The sequence below is a fragment of the Leptopilina heterotoma genome, unplaced genomic scaffold (genome assembly GCF_015476425.1).
Source record: "Leptopilina heterotoma isolate Lh14 unplaced genomic scaffold, ASM1547642v1 Lhet_134, whole genome shotgun sequence".
NCBI lineage: Eukaryota > Metazoa > Arthropoda > Insecta > Hymenoptera > Figitidae > Leptopilina > Leptopilina heterotoma.
Window position 1 is genome coordinate 2552597 of NW_025110853.1, and position 23111 is coordinate 2575707.

Below are 23111 nucleotides of genomic sequence, written 5' to 3' on the forward strand. Positions count from 1 at the left end.
ATTATTGAAAAAAATCAAAATCACTGCTTTCCCCGCCTTCGATCCTCTTGCAAATTTTTTTAATGACTTGTAACATTAAAATAAATAATTAACAAACGAAAAAAATTACTTCCAAGGTGTGGAAATTATAATTTAGTTTAAATACCGAGGTTTTAAGAAAATCCGTGAAAAAAATAAATATTACTACTTTCCTTGTCTTGGATCCTTTTGCGATTTTTTTAATGGCTTCTGTTATTAAAATAAATATAATTACCAAGTGAAAAACATGCTTCTACTCAAAAGATTTAAATTATAATTTCTTCAAATCTTTTAATTTTCATTCTTATATGATTCTAATACTGGTTGGGGTACAGTTTTTCTAAATCGTATTTTCTAAAAAATTTTTTTGCTAATAAAGGTGAATTTTTAAAGAACTTTTTTTCTAATAAAGGAAATTTTCTGTCTTCAAATAAAGGTAATTTTCTAAAAATTTATTTATCTAATAAAGGTAATTTTCAAAATTTTCTTTCTTCTAATAATATTCAATTTTTGTAATCACGATCAATAGGTACATATGATTAAAAAATAAAATTTACGGAAATTTGTTAATTCTTTAAAAAAAATACTTGAGATTTCGTTAAAAAATTATAATAAAAAATAGAAATTCTGCAAATTTTTTAACAAAATTTTAAAATAATCTAGTTAAAAATCGTAATTAAGAAATAGAAATTATAGGGATTTTTTTCCTAAAGATATTTAAAATTTTCTACAAAATTTTTTTATAAATATAGGTATTAACTTTGGAAATTTTGGTGTAAAAATGATGCAAATTATTTTTTTTCAAAAAAGAACAGAATATTGTTAACAAATTGTAATAAGAAATAGTAATTTTATAAAAATTTTTCTTCATTTTCAAAAAGAAACTTATAATTTTGTAAACAGAATTGTGATTGAGAAACAGAAAATATGTAAAATAGTTATTCTATTTCTTAATCTCAATTTTTTAACAATGTTCTAATTTTTATCAAAATTATGGAATTTTACAAGTTTTAGGAAAATAAACATTAGAAATTATAACTTTTAAGAAAAACTTTTTCGGAAAACAGATTTAATTAGAAATCGCCTTTTTTTTAGACAAAACCCACAAAGCACAGACATTTTCTGCAAGTTTGCTGCAAGTTTTCCATGCAAATTTCGCAAGTTTGCATTGAAAGTTTGCAGCAAACTTGCATAAATATAAAAATGTCACCCACTTGGCAAGTTTGCACTGCAAGTTTGCAGCAAACTTGCGCCAAATAGCAAAAACTTAAATGTATGCGCAGTAGTTTACTAAGACATCTAGAGCTGCGCACTATATTTTAGTCATCTTCTCTACAGGGAAGGCATCGTTCATCAAAATATATGCAATTTGAAAAAAAATTTTTTTTTTAATTTTTTAGGTATTTTAGAAAGTTTGCTGCAAATTTTCCTCAAGTTTTCATTGCAAACTTGCCAAGAGGGTGACATTTTTATTTGTAGGCAAGTTTGCTGCAAACTTCGACGCAAACTTGTGAACTTTGCATGGAATATAAATTTTTATAAAATTTCTCGGAAAAATTAAGTTTTTTTCAAAAATTGTAATAAAATTCTTCTCTAGAATTCAATTATTTTCAAAAATTTAGATAAAATATTTAACGAAAAATTTCAAATATTTTCGTAATGTCATTTAAAAAAAGAAAAAGAAAAATAGTATGATGAATTATAAATTTTTCTTGGAAAATTAGTATCACATAACTTATATCTGAATTAGTAAAAATTTGAACTAATTGTAGAAAATGTACTTTGACGAAGTTCACAAAACGTTTGTATTCAATTATTTGAAAGATAAAATATTTTTCTAAGCAAATTTTTATATTATTTTTGTGTAAAAAAATGTATTGCATAATTATTTTGTCATTACTTTTAAATAACTATTGCTATCAAATTTATTGTTCTTTGCTAACAATAAATCCAATGAATCATAGTTACGACAATTCCTTATCAATGATTCAACGTTTATTTTCTGAACATTTTAAAAATTGAAATTTTCCAATTATTTTAAAAGCCACGATATTTTATATTCAGTAAAATATTTTAAACTCAAAATTGTCTCAACTTTTTTTTTTAATAAATTATTTTCTTTATAATTATATAAAACTCTGTAATTTTTATGAAGAAAATAAAAACAAAATAAAAAAAGTATATTTTTTAAGCACGAATTCAAATTTAGTCTAAATTTTTGTGACGATTCTTAAAAAACAAAGAGGTCTCATTGAAAATTTTTTTCATTTTTCACGCCATTGAATTTTACAACGTCGTTTATACTAAACGACCAAAGAAATGTTTATTTTTTACAACGAAAATAATTAATATTTTGTTTAAAGATTTTGTTTTAGAATTTTTTCGTTTTAATTTCTGTCAAAAAAAAGGATTTTCTGTTTAGAAATGGTAGAGAAATTGTGAATAAAGAAACTGAAAAATTAATATTTGAATTTATCACCCTGTCGACTTAGTTGAAATATAAAACATTGAGTGATCGTTCAACTCAATGTTTTATATTTGTAAAAATTTGACAAGAAATATAGTTTTCTTTCTAAATCGTTGATTATAAATGTGAATTTCAATCAAGACATTTTTTCGTAATGATTGTTGGTAAAATTTTGATTGACTTGATTAATAATTGTGTAGTCAAATTTTCTATAGTTAAAAATAAAGAATGAAAGTGTAAATTTCCTGTAAGGAAGAAAAACTTACTTGCATGGATGAATGCCTTTTACTTTCTCTGTTCCAATGCAAAACGTGAAACTGCATCATTGAAATAAGCCAAAAGAAGACCACTTTCCCTATCATCCCGCTTGATCTCTGACTCGACTACTTATGACGTTGCAACTTAACACACATATTAATCGAAACCCTAGAGTGCAATTTCTTCCACGTGCTCTTGAAATATTGCATAATAGTTTCTCTTCTTCAATATGACAACAGAACTCCATTATATTTCAACTTTTTCCTTTTTATTGTCCACGCACGTTCTTTTTCTAATCTGCAAAAAAAAATATTATTAACATTTAATATTTTTCGTACATTTTTTATTTTATTAATGAAATTAATTTTATTTAAATAATATATAACATCTAATAATTAATTAATTAATTTAAAAATCAACTAATTTTCAAATGAATTAAACCAAGTTATTAAAAAAATAGATCCACGAAAATAGATAAAAAGGTAATACAAAAGTTAATCTTCATTGTTAAATAAAAAATCTATATTAATAATCCGTTCGCAGTTTGAATATTTTCAAATTTCAAATTAATATATTGAAAATCATTGAATTAAATTTTATGAACAATTTCTTTCAAGTTTTTAAAATATGTATAATCGTGTTTTTTAATAATTGAAATTAAACATTTAATTATTGAATTTTATTAAAATTTTACTACAATGTTCTAAAAAATAATTTAATTCGTTCAACAAATTTTTTTAAAATATAAAAAATAATTAAATTCTTTCGAAGAATAGATACTATTAAAGGTTTTGAAATAAAATTGAATTTTTTCAATTCATTGAATATATTCGATTTTGTTTATAATTGTAATTAATAATTTTACTATTAAAATTTTATAAAAACTATTTGATAGAAAATTAAACTCTTTTAAACAATTTTATTAGAGTTTCTGTAAATAATGAAATTCTTTTGAAGAATTCCGTTTAGTTTTTTTTAAACAATGTAGTTTTTTGATTAATTTCAATTGAAAATTTTGTAAATTTTAATTGAATTAAACAAAGAATTTTTTCAACTTTTTAAAATAATTGTGTCTATTAATAATTATAATTAAATATTTGATTAATTAAATTTATAAAAATTGTATTGAAAATAATTGAATTTCTGAGAAGAATTTATTAATTGTTTTGAAGGATTTATTAAAATTTTAAAAAACAATTGAATTTTTCGAAAAATATTATTAAAAATTAAAGAAAAATTGAATTCTTTCATGACATTTTTATTAAAAATAATTGGATTTTTCAAAGAATTTTACTATCTATAAAAAAATTGAATTCTTTTGAAAAATGTTATAGCGAATTATGAAAAAATTGAATTTTAATGAAATTTGATTAAAAATAAGTGAATTTTTGCAAAGATTTTACTATTTAGAAAAATAGTTGAATTGTTTCGAAGGGCTTATTAAAATTTTAGGAAATAATTGAATTTATGCAAAAAATTTTATTGTTTATAATAAATAATTGAATTTTTCCGAAGAATGTCATTATTTATGAAAATAATTGAATTCTTGTGAAGAATTATATTAAAATTTTTGAAAATATAAACAATAATAAATTTATTATGTACTCCATAATATAAGTGAATACTGAAATTGTTCAAAAATTGAAGTTTATATTTGAAAATAAAAAAAAGTTGTACCTAATTATAATAATAAGTAAAAAATGGAATAAGAATATAAAAATTGTTTTTATAAATAAAATTTTAATATTAATTAAATTAAAAACTAATGGACTGGTTATTAACATTGCAGAATGAAAAAAATTGCAATTATGTAAATAATCCAGTTGACTTGTTTTTACAACGCAAAGTAATAATTCCAATGACAAATGACAATGAATATTTATTCATTTGAATATTCAGGTACGATTTCCTTATCAATGAATTTAAATACTAGAAATGGAAATCGATGTTAGTAAAAAAACTACATGAATAAATGTGAATGCAGCGTGGAAAATAAATTTTGCACTAATTAACAAAAAGCACAAATTTTCATTGATAAAAAGTAAAAACGAAATAAAAAATATTTCAAAAATTTTCTTTAAAAAATAGAATATTAAACCTAACTTTTAAACATTAGGTACCAATTCACTTGATAAACTCTTGATTCTTTTGCTTTTTTAAACGCGCATGTGACATAAGAAAATAAACAAAAAAAAGTGAGGTTAGGTTAAATAGTTTAAATCGTTTAAATTCAGTTCATAAACACATTAATTCAGTGATTAAGATTTAAACGATTTAAATAAAAAGTATTTTTTTCTAAATATAAAGTAAAATAACAGACATTGTATAAATACTAATATAAATAACAGGCATTATACCAGTTTTTTCGTTTTTTCATATTTTTCCTGCGCGTAGCAACCTTTTGAGTTCTCGGTCACGTCATGGTCAACTGATCAGCTGATTTCCAAGAATAAAGATGGAGATAAAAACACAAAGCCGTTAAGAAAGACGGAAAGACAGTAAAGTCAATTGTGTGTATATTCTACAACAAAGGTTCTAGTAGTAAATAAAAAGAAAAGAAAAATAAAATTGTTGGTTTGGTAGACAAAAGGCAAAAAATGTCAAATAGATAAAGTTGGTAATTCTTAATATAAAGGTCAATTATTTTATCAGTTCTGACATTTTTGATTATATTATAATTATAGAGATTATAGAAAAAAGAACAAAACTTGTGTTCGTTACGAGTTGAACTCCTATCAAGTAGAATATCAGAGCATTACGTGGGGGAGAATGGCTACTCGTGGAGGAAGAGGCAACAGTGATTCCTCCACTCTCGATTACTCAGTTCGCTGTGAAACGCTCGCTCGCTCGTTCGTTCGCAAAGCGGCGATTTCTGCACAACGAATAATATTCCAATAATTTAAAGAAAAAGAAACAAGTGCTTCAAGTGCAAACAAATTTACCACAAGAAAAAAATGCTACATTTATTGATTCGTGATTCTTAATAATTAATAATAAAAAGTAAAGAAAGAATTTTGAGGTTAAGTGCGCAACCATTCATATACCAGGAAATGCGTCTCTAGTTGATTTATTAATTGCATGTGTTTTGTGTTTTAATTGTCATTAATGTATCATCAAAAATTTTGTATTGTCATTTATCGATGAAACGTCTAAAAGGACAATTCATCACGACAAATACATAAAATGTCCTCTGTTTTTTCAAAATTAATCGACAAAACATCAACGAAATGTGGAATACGTCAGGAATATTTAACAAAAGGTGTTGTCGGCACATTGACAGCACTTTATCTATTGAAAATTGGTTATCCCTATATTGCAGCTGGTGCAAAATGGAGTCAAGCAAAGGTGTCGGGTGATAATAATAAAAAACAATTAACGAAGAACAATGAAAAGGAAAACAATGACATACAACATATTCGACATTGTCATGATATTGACAATGAAAATAAAACGAAAAATGGGAAAAAATCAATAGTGGGACTTGATAGAGTATTTTTTAAACAGCTGATTGCACTATTGAGAATAATGATTCCAGGATGGCGAACGAGAGAAGCAGGTTTGCTGACCTGTGCCACCTTGGCTCTACTCACAAGGACTTTTCTCTCTGTTTATGTAGCCACACTCGAGGGGCAAATTGTCAAGAGAATTGTCCTAAAGGATGTCAGAGGTTTCTTTTTTATGATGGCACGATGGTTTGCAATTGCATTTCCGGCCACTTTTATTAATTCAGCAATTAGATATTTAGAGGGACGTCTAGCACTTAGTTTTAGGTGAGATTTCTATTTCGATTCTCTGTTAATTAATCAATCAATTAAACAATTTTCCAATCAGTGTAGAATTATTTTTTTCCTTTGAAGTTGCAATTTAAATTATTTATTTCAGGCATCTACTAAAACCTACTATTTACTACGTTTTTTACGATTACCTACTATTTGGATACATTTTTTAAATTTGTGAAAATAAAAACTACTTTATTCTTTTTTTTTTGTTTGAAAATTTGCACAAATTTAAATCTGCTAAGTTGAAATAAATGAATAATTAATCTCAAAAATTCTAATAAAATTCTTTGAAACAATTCAAAATTTCAAAAATCTTTCGCAAGAATTCAATTATTTTTAAAACTAATAAAATTTTCACAGGAAAATTTAATAAAATTCATTGCGAGAATTCAATCATTTTCAATACAATTTTAATAACTTTCTCGAAAAAATCAATTTTTAAAAATTTTAATAAAATTTGTAATTACAATGACTAACAAACACTATTATTTTAAGAAATTGAGAGAAATTCTTCCTAAAATATAAGTACCTACGTATAAAATTTCTTTTTTTAAACTATTAGAAAAAATACATTATTTTCAAAAGATTTAAAAAAATTAGTCAAAAAAATTTTAATACAATTTTTTATTTACAATTATTAACAAAATCAATTATTTAAAGAAAATTCAAAGAAATTCTTCAAAACAATTAAATATTTTCAAAATTTGTAAAGAAATATTTGGGAATTTAATAATTTTTAAAAATGTTGATAAAATTCTTATTCAATTTTAAGAAATAATCAATTATTCTATTAATTATTTATTTTTGTATTTAAATAAGTGAATTCCAGTGTGAAAATAAATAAGTATTTATATATTTATTAAACAAAAATTATTCCAGTAAAAATAATTTAATTTAAAAATTATAAAAAAATGAATCTCATTTTAATTAAATTTTTTTGAATATAGGGAAATTCTCTTAAAAATTAAAAATGTTTATTTAAATTTCGAATTAATTGGAAATTTTGTCAAATTTAATTGAAATAAATAAATTTTTTTTTACATTCAAAAATAATTTTTAAAAATAATCGAATTTTTCAAGAATTCTAACTAAAAATTTGGAAAATAATTGAATTTTATAAAAATTTAGAATTGAAGTTATTATCAGGATAAGAAAAACAGTGAATTTTTTTTTATCGAAATCAGGAAAATGTCAGGAAAATACAGAATGAAATTTTTGTGATTTTTTTGAATCGACTAAAACGAGTTTTTTAGTCGTCAAATTTAATTTTTCGATAGCCACTTTTTTCAGTCTCAAAGCTACTTTTTTAAAATTAATTATTGAGTGCGAAGCCTGTTATTTATAGGTATAATTTTTATATTTATCCAAATATTCCTAATTTTTACAACTCTGAATTGAACGATATTTTTTTATTTCCATACATTCGGACAATTAATTTTTTAAAAATTGATTTACTCCAACGTTTCGAAATCAAAATGATCTAAATAATTAAAAATATTTAAATAGAAACGAATATTTCGTTCATTTGAACAGAAAAAAACTCAATTTACTCTGTTTTGAATAAAAAAAGATGTTAAAAATTCATTTTACTCTTTGGATTCAATGTATATAGGGTAAATTAATCACCAGTTCATTTAATCGACAATTAGATGGAATAATAATGAATAAATGTGAATCATTTCTTTCTATGATATCAGACGCATTACGTAATCTGAAAATTGCTATTCATTTACAAGAAAAAAAAGAAACAAAAAGAAAGAATAAAATAAGGATAAATTATTGACCTTTGAAATATAATTTTATTCAGTCAATGTCCTTAAAATGACTATTAATTTATTTTTTACCGAATTTTTTTTTATCTTTAAAATAAAGTTGATGAATTTTTTATTTAAATTCCCAGGAGACAAAAAGAAATAATATTTCTTTTGGAAATTAAAATATTGTCAAAAATTTACAAGTTTTTAATATTTTTTTTACTATTGAATTTATTTATTTAATATATATTCAACGATAATTAAAATTTTTAACACTTTTTTTATTTGAAAATATTTAGAAAATAATGTTTTTGTCTTTAGAAAAATAGTGAATAATGGATGACAAATAATTTTTTGGTTTTTGGAAAATAAATGAACTTTTTATTTTAAGAAAATTAATTCTTAGTATTTTAAAAATTATTAAGAAATAAATTTTTTGTTTTTTAGAATTATTAAGAAATAAATTTTCAGTATTTTAAAAATTATTAAGAAATATTTTTTAATTAAATTTCCAAATTCAGAATTTAATTTACAAACTTGTTTCACACTGTCATTATTATTTTGAAACCTTCATGGTAACTTGATTAAAGAACAATATTTATAATTTTTTACACTTGACTAATTGAATCTAATGTTAAATTTAAGGATATATTCTTTACGATTTTAATTAGATAAACAAAATTGTTAATTTAATTTCAGTTTATTTTATTTATTTTGATTTTATTTTTTTAAATTAATGTACCTTGGTATAATTATTTTATTATTTTAAGGCCCATTGATAGTGACAAAAACTTTCTTATTTTTGAACTTTAATGAAAATCTACTATTTTTTAAAGTAGGTATATAATTTTTTGCAATATAAATAAATCAAAAATACGATGATATTTCAAAACAATTTTTAAAAGTAATAAAATTAAATTTCTTTCAAATATAATATGCATTTCAATAAAATAATTAGACAAAAGTTTCAATTTTTTAAATTATTTTCGGGAAGAATTTTTAATTATAATTTTTCAAAAACCCATTTGATTTTTTTTAAGAATTTTCTACATTAAATTATTCAAAACTGCAATAATTTTGTTTAAATAACTATTTAAAACTTATTTTTATTTACTTTAACTGAAATTTCAGATAATTTCAATGCCAAACCTTTTGAAATTTAATTACCTATTTCTAAAAATTACAACTGCAATTGTTCCAATATAACTCTTTTCAAAAAAATCTAATTAAGGTTTTTTTAAAAATCTCTTTTTTCAGTAATTTTTTAATAAAATTTCTCAAATTATATTCGCGCTAAAAACCCTTTTTTATAACCCTATTTCTTTTAAGAAAAAACTCTATTTTTATTTTATTATTAATTCATTTGAATTCACTGAAAAGTTCCCTGAAGTTGGCGTCGACGCTCAGCATCGAAACTATTTTTTCTTATTTTTAGTGACAAAATTTTAACAAATTGCACTTTTTTCCTTCACTTGGGAAGTAAAAAGCTTCTTAAGAGTTCTTTTTTAATTCTAAAACTTTGGAAAAATTTACTGACTATTTTCGGTTTCGTGGAAAAAATATGTTTCGATGCTCAACGTCGACATCAATAAATTTCAGGGAGCTCACTGAAAAGAAATCGATTGATCTTTTGTCATAATACATTAATTGTAAATAATTTGTATTATTATTTGTGAATTTTGTAGGAAGAAAAAATAATTTGATTTTGTGGTTTTTTTATATTTGAAGGGAACGACTAGTAGAGTATGCTTACAAGATGTACCTCAGTCAGCAAACCTACTATCGAGTATCTGCTCTTGATACTCGTTTAGGAGGAGCTGAACAAAGACTAACGGATGATCTCTCAGAATTAGCAGGCTCCGTCGCACATCTTTATTCTAGTTTAACTAAACCCCTATTGGACTGTGCTCTCGTGGGAATTGCTCTTATTTCATTTTCGGCACGAATGGGAGCGAGAACTGTGCCAGGTAAAGAAAAAATTCATTATTTCTATTCATTTTTATTTCATTCATCAATTGTAATCAATTTCGAGTTTATTCATTACAATCTATTGAAATTGATTTTACTGTTTGTTTATTATAATCAAAGTAATAGTAGTGAAAAAATAATAAAAAATAATAAATGAAATATTAAATATGTTAAATAGTGTAAAAATCGGAAGTTCGACTTTAACCAAAATGTGCGGACTATTAATAATAATATCATTATTAATATTAGTATTTTTATTAGTATTATTATTATTAATGTTATTATTTCTTTTTTGTATTATTAAAGTTTTATAAAACCACCATTTTATTAATTATCAAAGCGCAGATTTTTGAAAAATATTCATTTAAGTCCAAATCAATTTTGTTTTTCGAAATATTGATATTAGTATATGGATAAAATTTTACAATGAACTCAATAACGGTATTACTCAATTAAAATGATTGTCGATAAATTGACAATATGCCGTTTGAAAGGCTCCAAAGATCATTGATACTGTGTTCCTTTTTCTTATTTTTATTCTCTTGGTCGATGACATAAATGCTAATCAATTATGATTGTGATTCAAGGTTACGATTAAAATGCTAAAATTCTTTATCTCAATTTTTGTTTGCATATTTCAAGTTTCGAATAATTTATTTCAACTCGAAATTATTTCTAAAAATATATCTCTCTATTTTTAGAGTTAATTTTCAATTTTTTTTTATAGAATCCAATTCTTTTAAAGGGTACGAAACAATGTTAACTGTAGTATTAATGAATAAATTCTATTCCATTCAATTTTATTATTTGAAATAGTAATTCATTCAGTTTAAATGAATAATGATACCTAGTCATAAGAATAATAATATTAATTAACATAATTTTAATATTAACAAAAAATAACCTAACGAAAAATATATATTTTCTCTATTAATATTAAACTATTAATAATATTAAGGGCATTTGAACCTTGATGACGTTACAGATTGTGCAAAGCATGTGTGACGTCATCAAGGTTCAAATGCCCTTAATGAGTAAAATTATTCAAGTATTATATTATTAAGTAAATTTTTTAACCAAATTTACTAAAAATTCTGACTAATTATTAATAATTAGCAAATATTGCGCAAGCGAAACGCAGTATTTAATATTTATCAATATATGTAAATTAATTTTTTTTTAATTTTCAAAGATCAACTTTAATTAATGAATCATTTCAGATTCACAATTTTTAAAAATTCACTTAACTAACAAATTATTATTATTTATTATTATTTCCAAAAGGATTAATAAAATTCTTTAAAACAATTCAATTATTTTTCATTAATAATTGAATTATCTTCGCAGGAATTTAATTATTTTCAATACAATAATTTAAATGAAACTCCTCGAAAAAATTTAATTATTTTCAAAAATTTTGAAACATTCCTTTGTCAAAGTTCAATTATTTTTAAAACCATTTTAACTAAATTCCTAGGAAGAATTTTAATTTTCTTCAAAACAAATTAAATTATTTTCGAAAATTTGAATAAGTAAACTTTTTGGCAAGAATTAAATTATTTTTAAAACAATTTCTATAAAATTTCTTGATAAAAGTCAATTATTTTGAAAAAATTTAATAAAATTTCTCGAAAGGTGTGAATTATTTTTAAAAATTTCAATAAAACTCTTTAGAAGAATTCAATTATTTTCAGTATATTTTTAATTAAATTCCTCGAAAGAATTAAAATTTTCTTCGAAATAATAATTAAATTTTTATTTTTACAAATTTTATTGTTTTTTTTATTTATTTAGTATTATAATATATTTTTTCATAAAGTATAAAGTGGTTCGTATGAATTCAATTATTTTCAATACAGTTTTAATAAAATTTCTCGAAAAAGTATAAAAATAATTGAATTCTTTTGAAGGATTTATTAAAATTTTAGAAAGTAATTGAATTCTTTTGAAAAAATTGATAACGAATTAAGAAAAAAATTGAATTATTTCGTTAAATTTTATTGAAAATAATTGAATTTTTTGCAAAGATTTTATAATATTTAAAAGAATAATTTAATTGTTGCGAAGGATTTATTAAAATTTTAGAGAATAATCGAATTCTTTCGTGAAATTTTATTGAAATTTTGCAAACAATTTTACTATTTATAAAAATAATGGAATTCTTCCGAAGATTGTTATTATGTATTTATGAAAATAATGGAATTCTTGCGAAGAATTATTTAAAAAATTTTGAAAAAATAAACAATAATGATTAATTATGTACTTAATAAGTGAGTTTTTTAAATTTTGATTAAGAAATTATTCAAAAATTTATATTTGAAAATAAAAAATTTTGTAATTTTCAAGATAATAATAATAATTATTTGCTAATTATTATTAAATTTCTAATAAATAAACCTTGTTTAATAATGAAGAAAATGAGACTAATTGTTGATTAATTTTTTTTTTACCTGTTGAAATAAAAAAAGGTCCATTGCTGTCACTAATTGTGATTAGTGTAACGGGCCAGGTGTTACGTTTGGCATCGCCAAGATTTGGTCAACTTGTCGCCGAGGAGGCATCGCGTCGTGGACATTTGAGGGAGGCACATGCACGAATTAGTGCACACGCCGAAGAAATTGCATTTTATGGTGGACATCAGGCGGAGCATCGTTATCTTAATAAAGCATACAAATCGCTCACCGTTCATTTAAGAAGAATTCTTGCCCTTAAATTATGGTACGTGATGCTCGAGCAACTTCTCATGAAATACGTGTGGTCGGGAACTGGACTTCTCGTTATTGCCCTTCCCATCCTGTACACCTCGCGGACCAAATCTTCAAGTCTTATGCAAGAAAATAACGGCGATGGTGAGAGAGAGAGAAAGATAGCGATTGAACGGCACTGGCAGAAATAATGTTTTATTATTTCAAAATTTTCCTGAAAAATAATTGTACATTTAAATATACAAAATTTTATATTAAATATTTAATTAATTAATTTTATAAATGTCAGATTTTAATACTCAAATAGTTTATTTTTCAATATTTTGTATATTTAAAAATATATTTATTTTGTTTATTATTTAAAAATTTGGCTGAAAAATAATCTAGAGAATTTTATTAATTTTAGATTCTAAATACTCAGTTTAATGTTTTGTATTAAAATATATATTTAATTACAAATTTCAAAATTTTGCTGAAAAGTAATTTACTATAAAACTTTATAAATTTTAGATTTAAACACTCAAATAGTTAAAAAATATTAATTTAGTAATTATATTAATATATGGAGAGTGATCATTAATTTCTAGAAAAACCTCAAATTTTAATGATTTAGAAGTTTCATACCTTCTTAGTTATTTGTTTTGTTTTTCTCACGATTTTATAGTTTAAAATTTTAATCATTTAAGACTGCGTAAAAATAGCAAAATATTTGGAAAATAATCTCTTCTTTACGTTTTGATAATAAAATTATTTCATTACTCGCATATTTTAAAATAAAAATTAAAATAAATTTAAAATATACTGAAATGAATATTTTACCGGGAATTGAAACTTAATGATCACTCTTGTAATTAACAAATATCTAACAGCTAGAAAATTAATTGCTAATTATTAAATATTAATCTTTTAAAATTAGAAATTAACATCAAATATTAAATTTAAAAAAATTTAAATTAACACCAAATTTATTGAATTTATATTCAGAAATTTAAAAATTAAATTAATTTACCATCTGCATTGTTTTTAATAATTAAATTCTTTGCATTCAGCTTTTTGAAAATTCAATTACTTTTCATGTTAACAAAATAAAAATATTAAGTTAGTTATTTTAAACATTTAAACAGATTCAAAATTTAATTTTAATACCTAATTTTAATAAACGGCTTCTCAAGAATTCAATTATTTTCATAGATAATTTTTTTTTGCAAAAATTCAAATTATTTTCTATACAATTTTAATTCAATTTTTCGAAAAAATGCAATTAATTTTTTGTAACCGAAGTCAAAAAAACGAAGTCAAATTTTTTACAAGAATTAAATTATTTTTAATGCAATTTTAACTAAACTTTTCAAAAGAATTTTTGAATAAATTGAATAAATTTTTTTTGAATAAATAAATAAAATTGAATTTAGGAAAGTGAATTGTTTAAAACTGAATTTTAAATTGTTGAATTTGACAAAAGGATTTCTTAAAGAATTGATTTTTGTAAATAATTTAATTGTTAATATATTATATAAATAGAATTTGATAATTATAAATATAAAGTTTACATTCAATTTTTTTAAATTTAATTTCAAAATCATAATGTTTGGCTTGTTTAAAAAAAATTGTAAGATGTATTTTTATGGATTAATTTCTTAATTGAATAACTTGAATAATTAATTGGTGCTTAAATATTAATTTTTTTTCGAAATATTAATTAGTGTTTAATTAGAAAAATTTGTTTTACAGGGGTGAGTGAAAGAACAGGGTATTTGACTACATCGAAAAATCTCCTATCATCCGGCGCGGATGCTGCTGAGAGACTCATGTCTTCTTATAAGGTACCATGAATATTTTGGAGTAATTTTATATTTTTTTCAAAATTGTAAATGGTTTTTTTTTTATTCTTAATTATTTTTATTGTAATCTTTAGACCTCAGTGAAGTTCACAATGTTTATAATCCACGATTGAAAGAAAAATATTCTTCTTGCCGAAAAAAATAGTGTTTTGTTTACAAAATTTTTTTTAATTATTGGTTAAAAAATTTTGCAAAATATTTTTTATACATTTTCCTAAAATTTTGAAAGCTTAAATGAACTAAATTATTTTTCTGCTAAAATATTAGAATTAAAATTAAGACTAATGATTAAGAATTATTAAACACAAAAGAAAAATAGTCCAAAATAAACAATTATTTATTCGAGAATTAAGTTCTTTAATAAAAACATTTTTTCTTGTTGATTAAAAAATTACATACAAATATTAAAAGAAGTAAAAAAATGTCGTCGTTCATTTGAACGTTCAAAACTTCAAGAACATTAGTAAACAAAAATATATAAAAATTTAAATAGAAATATATTATCGATTATTTTCTTCTAAATCGTTGATTATGAACATTGTGAACTTCACCGACATATTTTTTGTTAATTATTTCCTTAAAATTATGAAAATATTTCATTCAATTTTCCATTGTTTTATTATTTCATTAAAAATAATTGTTGATTATAATTTTTCTTCAATATTTTATTTTCATTTTCCAGTAGGTCTTGGTAATTTTTTTAATCATGTTAAATTATATTTTTTTAAGAATTTTATTCTTTACCATTTTATATTTTGTTTAATAATTTGATTATAATTTTGAAAAAATTTCCAACGATTTACATTTTAATTTTCCATTACTTTAGCATAATTTAAAACTTATTATTTCCTTAAAGTTGTTAAAATTATTTCATTCAATTTTTCATTGTTTCATTAAAAAATTTTGATTATAATTTTTTTTTTAATATTTAAAATTTTCTAATATTTGGTAATTTTTTTTTAAATAATTTTTTTCCTCGTAGAAATTTTAATTAATTCTTAAAACAATAGATTACATTTAAATTTAACCTTAATTGGGTATTCAATACTTATTTAATACTTGAAATGTACTCAAAATGATTTAAATAAATTTTTCTGTTATTTTGATTTCTAATATTATTGTATATTTGTAATTTTTTGTTTCTTTTTCAGGAATTAGTCGCTCTGGCAGGATATGTAGCAAGAGTTAGTGAAATGTTGGACGTATTTAGAGATGCGGCTTTGTGCAAATATTGTAGAAACGTCGTAACAAGTGGTCAATCTAGAATGAGTAATGGGAGCGTGTCAGTGCCAGTGGAAAAAGTTATAGAATTCCAAGATGGCACGCCTGTCATTAAAGGCAAGTCTGTTCTTTTCCCTCCCTTTTTTTACACTCAATGATACAGTTGAAAAAATTTTTTTTCGCATTGATTTCCATTTAATAAGACACCTCATTTCCTTAGGTATCGTTCGTGAAAGTTCCGATGGCAGCATCAGTCTCATGGATGTGCCAATCGTTACACCCAATTGCGAAGTTATTGTATCAAAAATCAACATTCAGGTAATTATTCTTTTCAAACTCTTGGGAAAATTTTTACTCTTCTTTCTTTCCTTATTTCACTTTTTTTCTTTTTCTTTCTTTCCCTTTTTTCTCTTCTTACAGGCTTCGCACTCATCTACTAAAACCTTCTATTTACTACCTTTTTTACGTTATGCTACTATTTCTGTTTTTTTCGAATTTCCACTATTTTAAATTTGCTAATACTGGAAATAAAAAATCTGTTCTCGAAAATTATAATCAAATTTTTTAAAACGTTTCAATTATTTTCAAAAAATATTCGAAATTCAATTATTTTCAATATGTAGCATTTTCATAAAATTTCGCAAAAGAATTCAATTATTTAAAAAAAAATTTATAGAATACATTCAAAATTCAATTATTTTCATAAATAATAAAATTCACACAGGAATTTAATTAATTTAAAATAGCATTACCAAAAAAATTTCGAAAAAATCAATTATTTAACAAAATTTTTATACACACTGAGAGACCTTTGGGACTGTATCGGAACAACGTATGTGACAGCAGCTCCACTTTGGTTTTGGTGCGCTGCGGTAAAATCTTGGGCGCGTGACAGTCCCAAATGTTGGTGAGCAGCTCACCGAAGTAGTGGGAATGCCGCCTTTGGTTTGCAGCTAAACAAGTTTTGGACTATCACGCGCCCAAGATTTTACCGCAGCAACCCAAAAGTATAGTCCTATAGCGTTCCTCCAAAATGGTCAGTAGCAGCCTATCGAAAGTCTGCTGCTGACCCAAAGGTCTCTCAGTGCAATTCTTCACAATAATTCAATTACTTTCACTAATAATTACATTTTTCATAAAAATTCAATTATTTTAAATTAATTAATAGAAAAATTTAATTATTTTCACAAATAAAATTTTCATAATATTTATTATATTTCTAAAAAAACAATTATTTAAAACAATGTTTATAATTAATTCTTATAAAGAATCCAATTATTTACAAAAATAACAAAATTTTTCAAAGAAATCCAACTCTTTTTAAATAATTTAATAAAATTTTCTGCAATAATTCAATTATCTTCATGAATAATAAAATTCTTCTCAGGAATTTAATAATTTTTGAAAATTTTAATAAAATTCTTAGCAACTATTCAATTATTTTCATAAATAATAAAATTCATCGCAGAATTTCAATAATTTTTAATACAATTTTACAGGAATTGATTGAGAAATGTAATTATTCTTAAAAATTTAATTTCAATTCCTCGAAAAAATCAATTATTGAAAAAATATGTTTTTTTCTAAATTCTTTGAAGGAATTCAATTATTTACAAAAATATTAAAATTTTTAACAGGAATTCAATTATTTAAAAATATTTTAATAAAATTGTTCAAGAGAAGTCAATTATTTTTTTAGATTTTAATAAAATTCTTCTCAAGAATTCAATTTTTTACATAAATAATTCTTCGAAAGAATTCAATTATTTGTCAATAAATAACAAAATTATTCTCGAAAATTCAATTATTTTGAGGAATTTTAATAATATTCTTTGCAAAATTCAATTATTTTCATAAATAACAATATTCATCACAAGAATTCAATTATTTTCAAAAGTAATAAATTTCTTCTTGGAAATTCAATTGTAAATTTTTTGTGATGTGTCTAAAACGAGTTTCTTTAGTCGCCAAGTTTAATTTTTCGATAGCTACTTTTTAAAAATGAATTATTGAATAAAATAAAAAATGTTTGTTTTGAAAATACAGATAAGACCGGGCGACCATTTAATAATCACTGGACCAAACGGATGCGGGAAGAGTTCCCTCTTTCGAGTGATATCCGGTTTGTGGCCGGTCTATAAGGGAACATTGATTCGTCCATCGGAGACATGTTCAGTGAGAAATGGAAGGCCAGCATTATTTTATATACCTCAAAAGCCGTATATGACTGTGGGTTGTTTAAGGGATCAAATCACATATCCCGCGGAATGCAAAAAGAATGAATCAAAGGATGAGGAATTATTGAAACTTCTTGATCTTGTCGATTTAAAGGGACTTGTCGAGAGAGAAGCTGATGGTTTAGATGCCCATGGCGATTGGGATTCAACATTATCGGGCGGTGAAAAGCAAAGATTGGCAATGACTCGTTTATTTTATCATGCGCCTCAATATGCATTATTGGATGAATGCACAAGTGCCGTTAGTCTCGAGGCTGAAGGGACTCTATATGAGACTGCAAAACAACGTGGCATTACACTTTTAACAATTACACATCGAGTCTCGTCGCTCGCTAAATATCATCGTTTATTATTGGAATTCGACGGCGAAGGAAAATGGAATTTGGGACCGTTGGATCCTAATTCAGAAGGAATAGAGAAGATTTCGATAAATTGTGATCAGGAGGAGGTTGACAGGAAAGAGGGACATTATCGAAGATTGCAGGTGCGTTCAAAATTTATTTTTCTACTCAAGAAATTTTATTTGCATTCTAACTTTATTTTATTCATTAAGGGCATGTGGGAAAATATTCCTCAAAAAAGTGTTTTCCCGCGTGTCGTCTAACTCCTAAATAATTTGAGGTATCTCGTTCGGATTTATCAGGATAATTAGGGGAATTCGTGCTGATAAGTAGTATTCTCGAAATTTGCAAGTAATTTTTTAAATAAGTATTGAAAAACAAAAGTTAAAAAGTTGCATTTTTAGCTGAACTAAAAAATGTCTCAACCTCAAATTACTTCAATTTCAATCCTCAATAAAATAATTTCCTCACAAAATTATTGCAAAAACGGAGAAGGGAGAGCCTCAGTAAGTGAAATTCCCTTCTTCGAAAGAATTCAATTATTTCCTAAAATTTTAAAAAAATTTTAGTAAAATTCTTTGCAAAAATTCAATTATTTTGCTTCCTCGTGAGGAAGCTTTGTAGTCGTTTAATTTACAAAATTTTTAAAAATCCTTTTAACAAATTTTCTTCTATATGGGACTATGTTATATAAGACCCTGAACAATTGTCCGGATGTATGTATGTGTGTGTGTGTATGTGTGTATGTGTGTGTGTGTGTGTGTGTGTGTGGATCCCGATTTTTGTGAACACGATAACTCGAAGAGGTTTTAACGAATTTGGCTAAAATTTACCAGGTATATTTATCCTAAAAATATCTCGAAATGGATTGATAGACTTTAAAAAATTCTCAAAAAAAAAAATTTTTTTGACTTTTTTCTAAAAAAAATTTTTTTTAAGGTGGTTATTGAAGTTAATAAATAATAAAATCTTATTCTTTGCATCAAGACGAATCGATTGGTATATAAAAAGTATAAATTGTATGAGAATTTGCAGAGTTAATCACAATTAAAGCTGAAAAATTCGCGTTTTTATCAAAAAATGAGTGCTTTTCGCAAAATTATGTTGCCGTATAAGAAAATCTTACTCATTTATTTCTAAAATCTTATTCTTTGCACCAAGACGTATCGATTGATGTATATAAAGTATATAATCTATTGAAAAATATAGAATTAATTACAATCAAATTTGAAAAATTCACTTTTTTACTAAAATTTTTTTTATGTATTTAGATTCATATTACTGTTTAAGAAAATTTTATTCTTTCTATTAAGACGAATGCACTTTATTTTATAAATGTTAAATTGTATTAAAAGTTATTTAAAAATTAAATATTCTTATTGTTAATGCTTTCTCCACGAGGAAGCAAATTTTTTTTGCTGATCGTAAAGAGGAAGCAAAATGTTCATGTAATGAACATCTGTATTTACAACTTGTTTAATAAAATTTTCATTAATTATTTTTTTCTTAATTCGTTATAAAATTTGGCAGAAGAATTCAATTATTTTCTAAAATTTTAATAAATCTTTCAAAATAATTCAATTATTTTTTTAAATAGTAAAATTTTTGCAAAAATTCAATTATTCTCAATAAAATTTCATAGAAGAATTCAATTTTTTTTCTTAATTCGTTCTAAAATATTTCAAAAGAATTCAATTATTTCCTAAAATTTAAATAAATCCTTCGAATCAATTTAAATGTAAACAAGCCAAAAAAAAATTCGTAACTGGAACAATTTTCGACCAAATTTTTTTTTCTTTCTCTCTAATTAAAGAGGGATTATTGCTTTTCAAATTTTGACCATTGCGAATTTTTTTAATAAACTTTTTATAGCCAGTGTTCCCATCAGCCCGTATCAGAAAACTGAAAAATGTGAAAATTCAAAAAAAATTCAAATGTCGATAAGATTTAAATCCGAGCTAATCTAGCAAAACTGAAATAGGTTTTTGCTAGCTTTTTCGATAAGTACTTTCAGAAACTGAAGTCAAAACTTAGTGCACATTTTATGTGTTGCACTGTGTTATTTTTATAAGTAGTAAAATTCATCATAAAAATTAAATTATTTTTTATAAATAATAAAATTTTTCTCAGAAATCCAATTATTTTCAGTGCAATTTTAATAAACTTTAATAATCAAATATTTAATTATTATTATTAACAGACACGATTATTTTAAAAAGTTGAAAATAATTCTTTGTTTATTTCAATTATTTTAAAAATGTTTAATTCAAATTAATCAAAAAACTACATTGTTTAAAAAAACTAAACGAAATTCTTCAAAAGAATTTAATTATTTACAAAAACTCTAATAAAATTGTTTAAAAGAGTTTAATTTTCTATCAATAGTTTTAATAAAATTTTAATAGTAAAAATTATTAATTACAATTATTAACAAAATCGAGTATATTCAATTAATTAAAAAAAATCTTTGTAAAAATTCAATTGCTGTCAAAATCTTTAATAATATCTATTCTTCGAAAGAATTAAATTATTTTCAATATTGTAATAAAATTCTGAGAAGAATTTAATTATTTTTTAAAAACTTTAATAAAATTCAATAATAAAATGTTTAATTTCAATTATTAAGAAACACGATTATTTTAAAAACTTGAAAGAAATTCTTAAAAAAAATTTAATCAGGATTTTGAAAAATTTTAATAAAATTCTTCGCAAAAATTCAATTATTTTCATAAATAATAAAATTCTTCGAAGGAATTCTATTATTCTCAAATTTGTTGATAAAATTCTTTGCAGGAATTCAATGATTTGCAATACATTAACTTAATAATTGAAAATATTTTTTAAAAAAATATTTAAAAAGATTAAAGATAGGAAACAATAAAGCAAACAACTAACTTCAAACTACGAACAGATTACCGGAATACAACGATTATTAATATACAAGATTTCTTTTTATGTTTATTTATATTTTATTTTCTTTATTTATTTACTTCTTTTTTATTTTATTTATTGGTATTTTGTTTTGTTTAATTACTCATATTTTACCTTTATTATTATTTAAAAGGGACCAAAAAATGCAATTTACTGTCAAAATTTTTCTTTGTGAAGAACCATTGTTAATAAATTTTAATATCAGAAAATAATATTTAATATTATATTATTATTATTATTATTGTAAATATTATTATTATTGACTGTTTATGTTAAATAAAAAAATTAATATTATTAAATAATAATTTTATATTAAAAATATAAAACAGTAAATAATATAATTTTTATACTATAAATTTGAATGCCAGTAAATAATATTTAATTATTATTAATTGTTTGAAATTTTCTTTGCAGGAGGTTCGTGGAATGCTCAAAGAAGACACGCACATTGGAATCAGTTGAGGGTTCATGTTACTCTTTCCCTCGTGTGCAAATTCTTGCGATATTTATTTTATTTCGCGTGAAATGTACATAAACAAATTTTTTATTTTGGGCTTTCTCGATAAATTTTAGAAATTTAAAAATGTACAAAAAAAAATGAAGAGGAAAAAACTGAATGGCTGAGATTAAAACAAGGAAAATATTATTTTTTTAAAAGAGAGAGATGCAATCTTTATAGAAAAAAAAAATGTTTCCTGCGTTCGGAAGCACAAAAATAATAATATTATAAAGTAGATAGTTAATATTTCATTATTTTTTATTTTTAATTTCGTGCATAATTAGCAAAACTTCTTTTTCTTTATTTAGTGATTATTATTGTTAACTTAAAAAATATAAAACAAAGATTTTTTTGGCAAATATTTTATGTTTATTCGTTGCTCAATGAATAATGTCGGCAAAATTTTTATGTGTAGATTTTGAAAAGTAATAAATATTTAAAAATTTCTCTTTGAAACTTGTAGAATGTGTATTTTTATTTCTCCGAATATTTCGCTATTTTATTTAATTACACGGAGAGAAAATAAATGTTAAATTTAGAAAAAACATTTTACAATCTGGAAAAATATGCGACAAAGCGAAATTTCGATATAAAATATATACTAAACTTTACAGAAACTTATTTGAAATTTAGTACAATTATATCAAATATTCAGAATATTAATTAAATTCTAATATAACTTTACTAAATTTCACATAAGTTTTTTTTAAAGTTTTGTATTTTTTATCTCAAAATTTCGCTTTGTCGCAATTTCAACTTGTAAAATACTTTTACAAAATTTAATATATATTAAAATATGAATATGTATAAATTTTATTTATTTTTCATATATTATATAATTTACTTTTTAATAAAAAACTAAAAGGTAATTAATTTATAGTTTAATAATAATTTATATATTTAATAAATAATTTATTACTTAATTTACGATTTTGTTTGCGCTTCGCTAGTAAAATTAGGTTCCTTCTATTATTTCTTTTAGTAATTTGAAAATTTTATGTTTCATTTGGTCAAATTTATATCAAATTCTTTGATTCTATTATTTTTATTAATTACGATAAATATATTTATATTATTATCTGTTATTAAATT

The 23111-nt window shown here is 22.7% G+C and overlaps 1 protein-coding gene and 1 long non-coding RNA gene across 2 annotated transcripts in view; one reads left to right on the forward strand and one right to left on the reverse strand.

Moving 5' to 3' along the window:
- The window catches only part of LOC122513106, a 35652-nt gene extending 30451 nt beyond the window's left edge, over window positions 1-5201 (reverse strand). Inside the window, exons 1-2 of the long non-coding RNA XR_006302687.1 lie at window positions 5101-5201; window positions 2752-3040 (exon numbers count right to left, since the gene is read on the reverse strand). This is a non-coding gene — a long non-coding RNA (uncharacterized LOC122513106). The remainder of the gene's footprint in view (window positions 1-2751; window positions 3041-5100) is intronic.
- Window positions 5202-5346: 145 nt separating this feature from the next.
- On the forward strand, window positions 5347-22475 carry LOC122513103 (ATP-binding cassette sub-family D member). The gene is made up of 8 exons (XM_043629355.1): window positions 5347-6513; window positions 10005-10243; window positions 12713-13093; window positions 14681-14772; window positions 15942-16128; window positions 16232-16329; window positions 18058-18732; window positions 21935-22475. Exons 1-8 carry the CDS (start codon window positions 5927-5929, stop codon window positions 21980-21982), a joined length of 2307 nt encoding a protein of 768 aa, XP_043485290.1. The 5' UTR covers window positions 5347-5926; the 3' UTR covers window positions 21983-22475.
- Window positions 22476-23111: the final 636 nt, after the last annotated feature.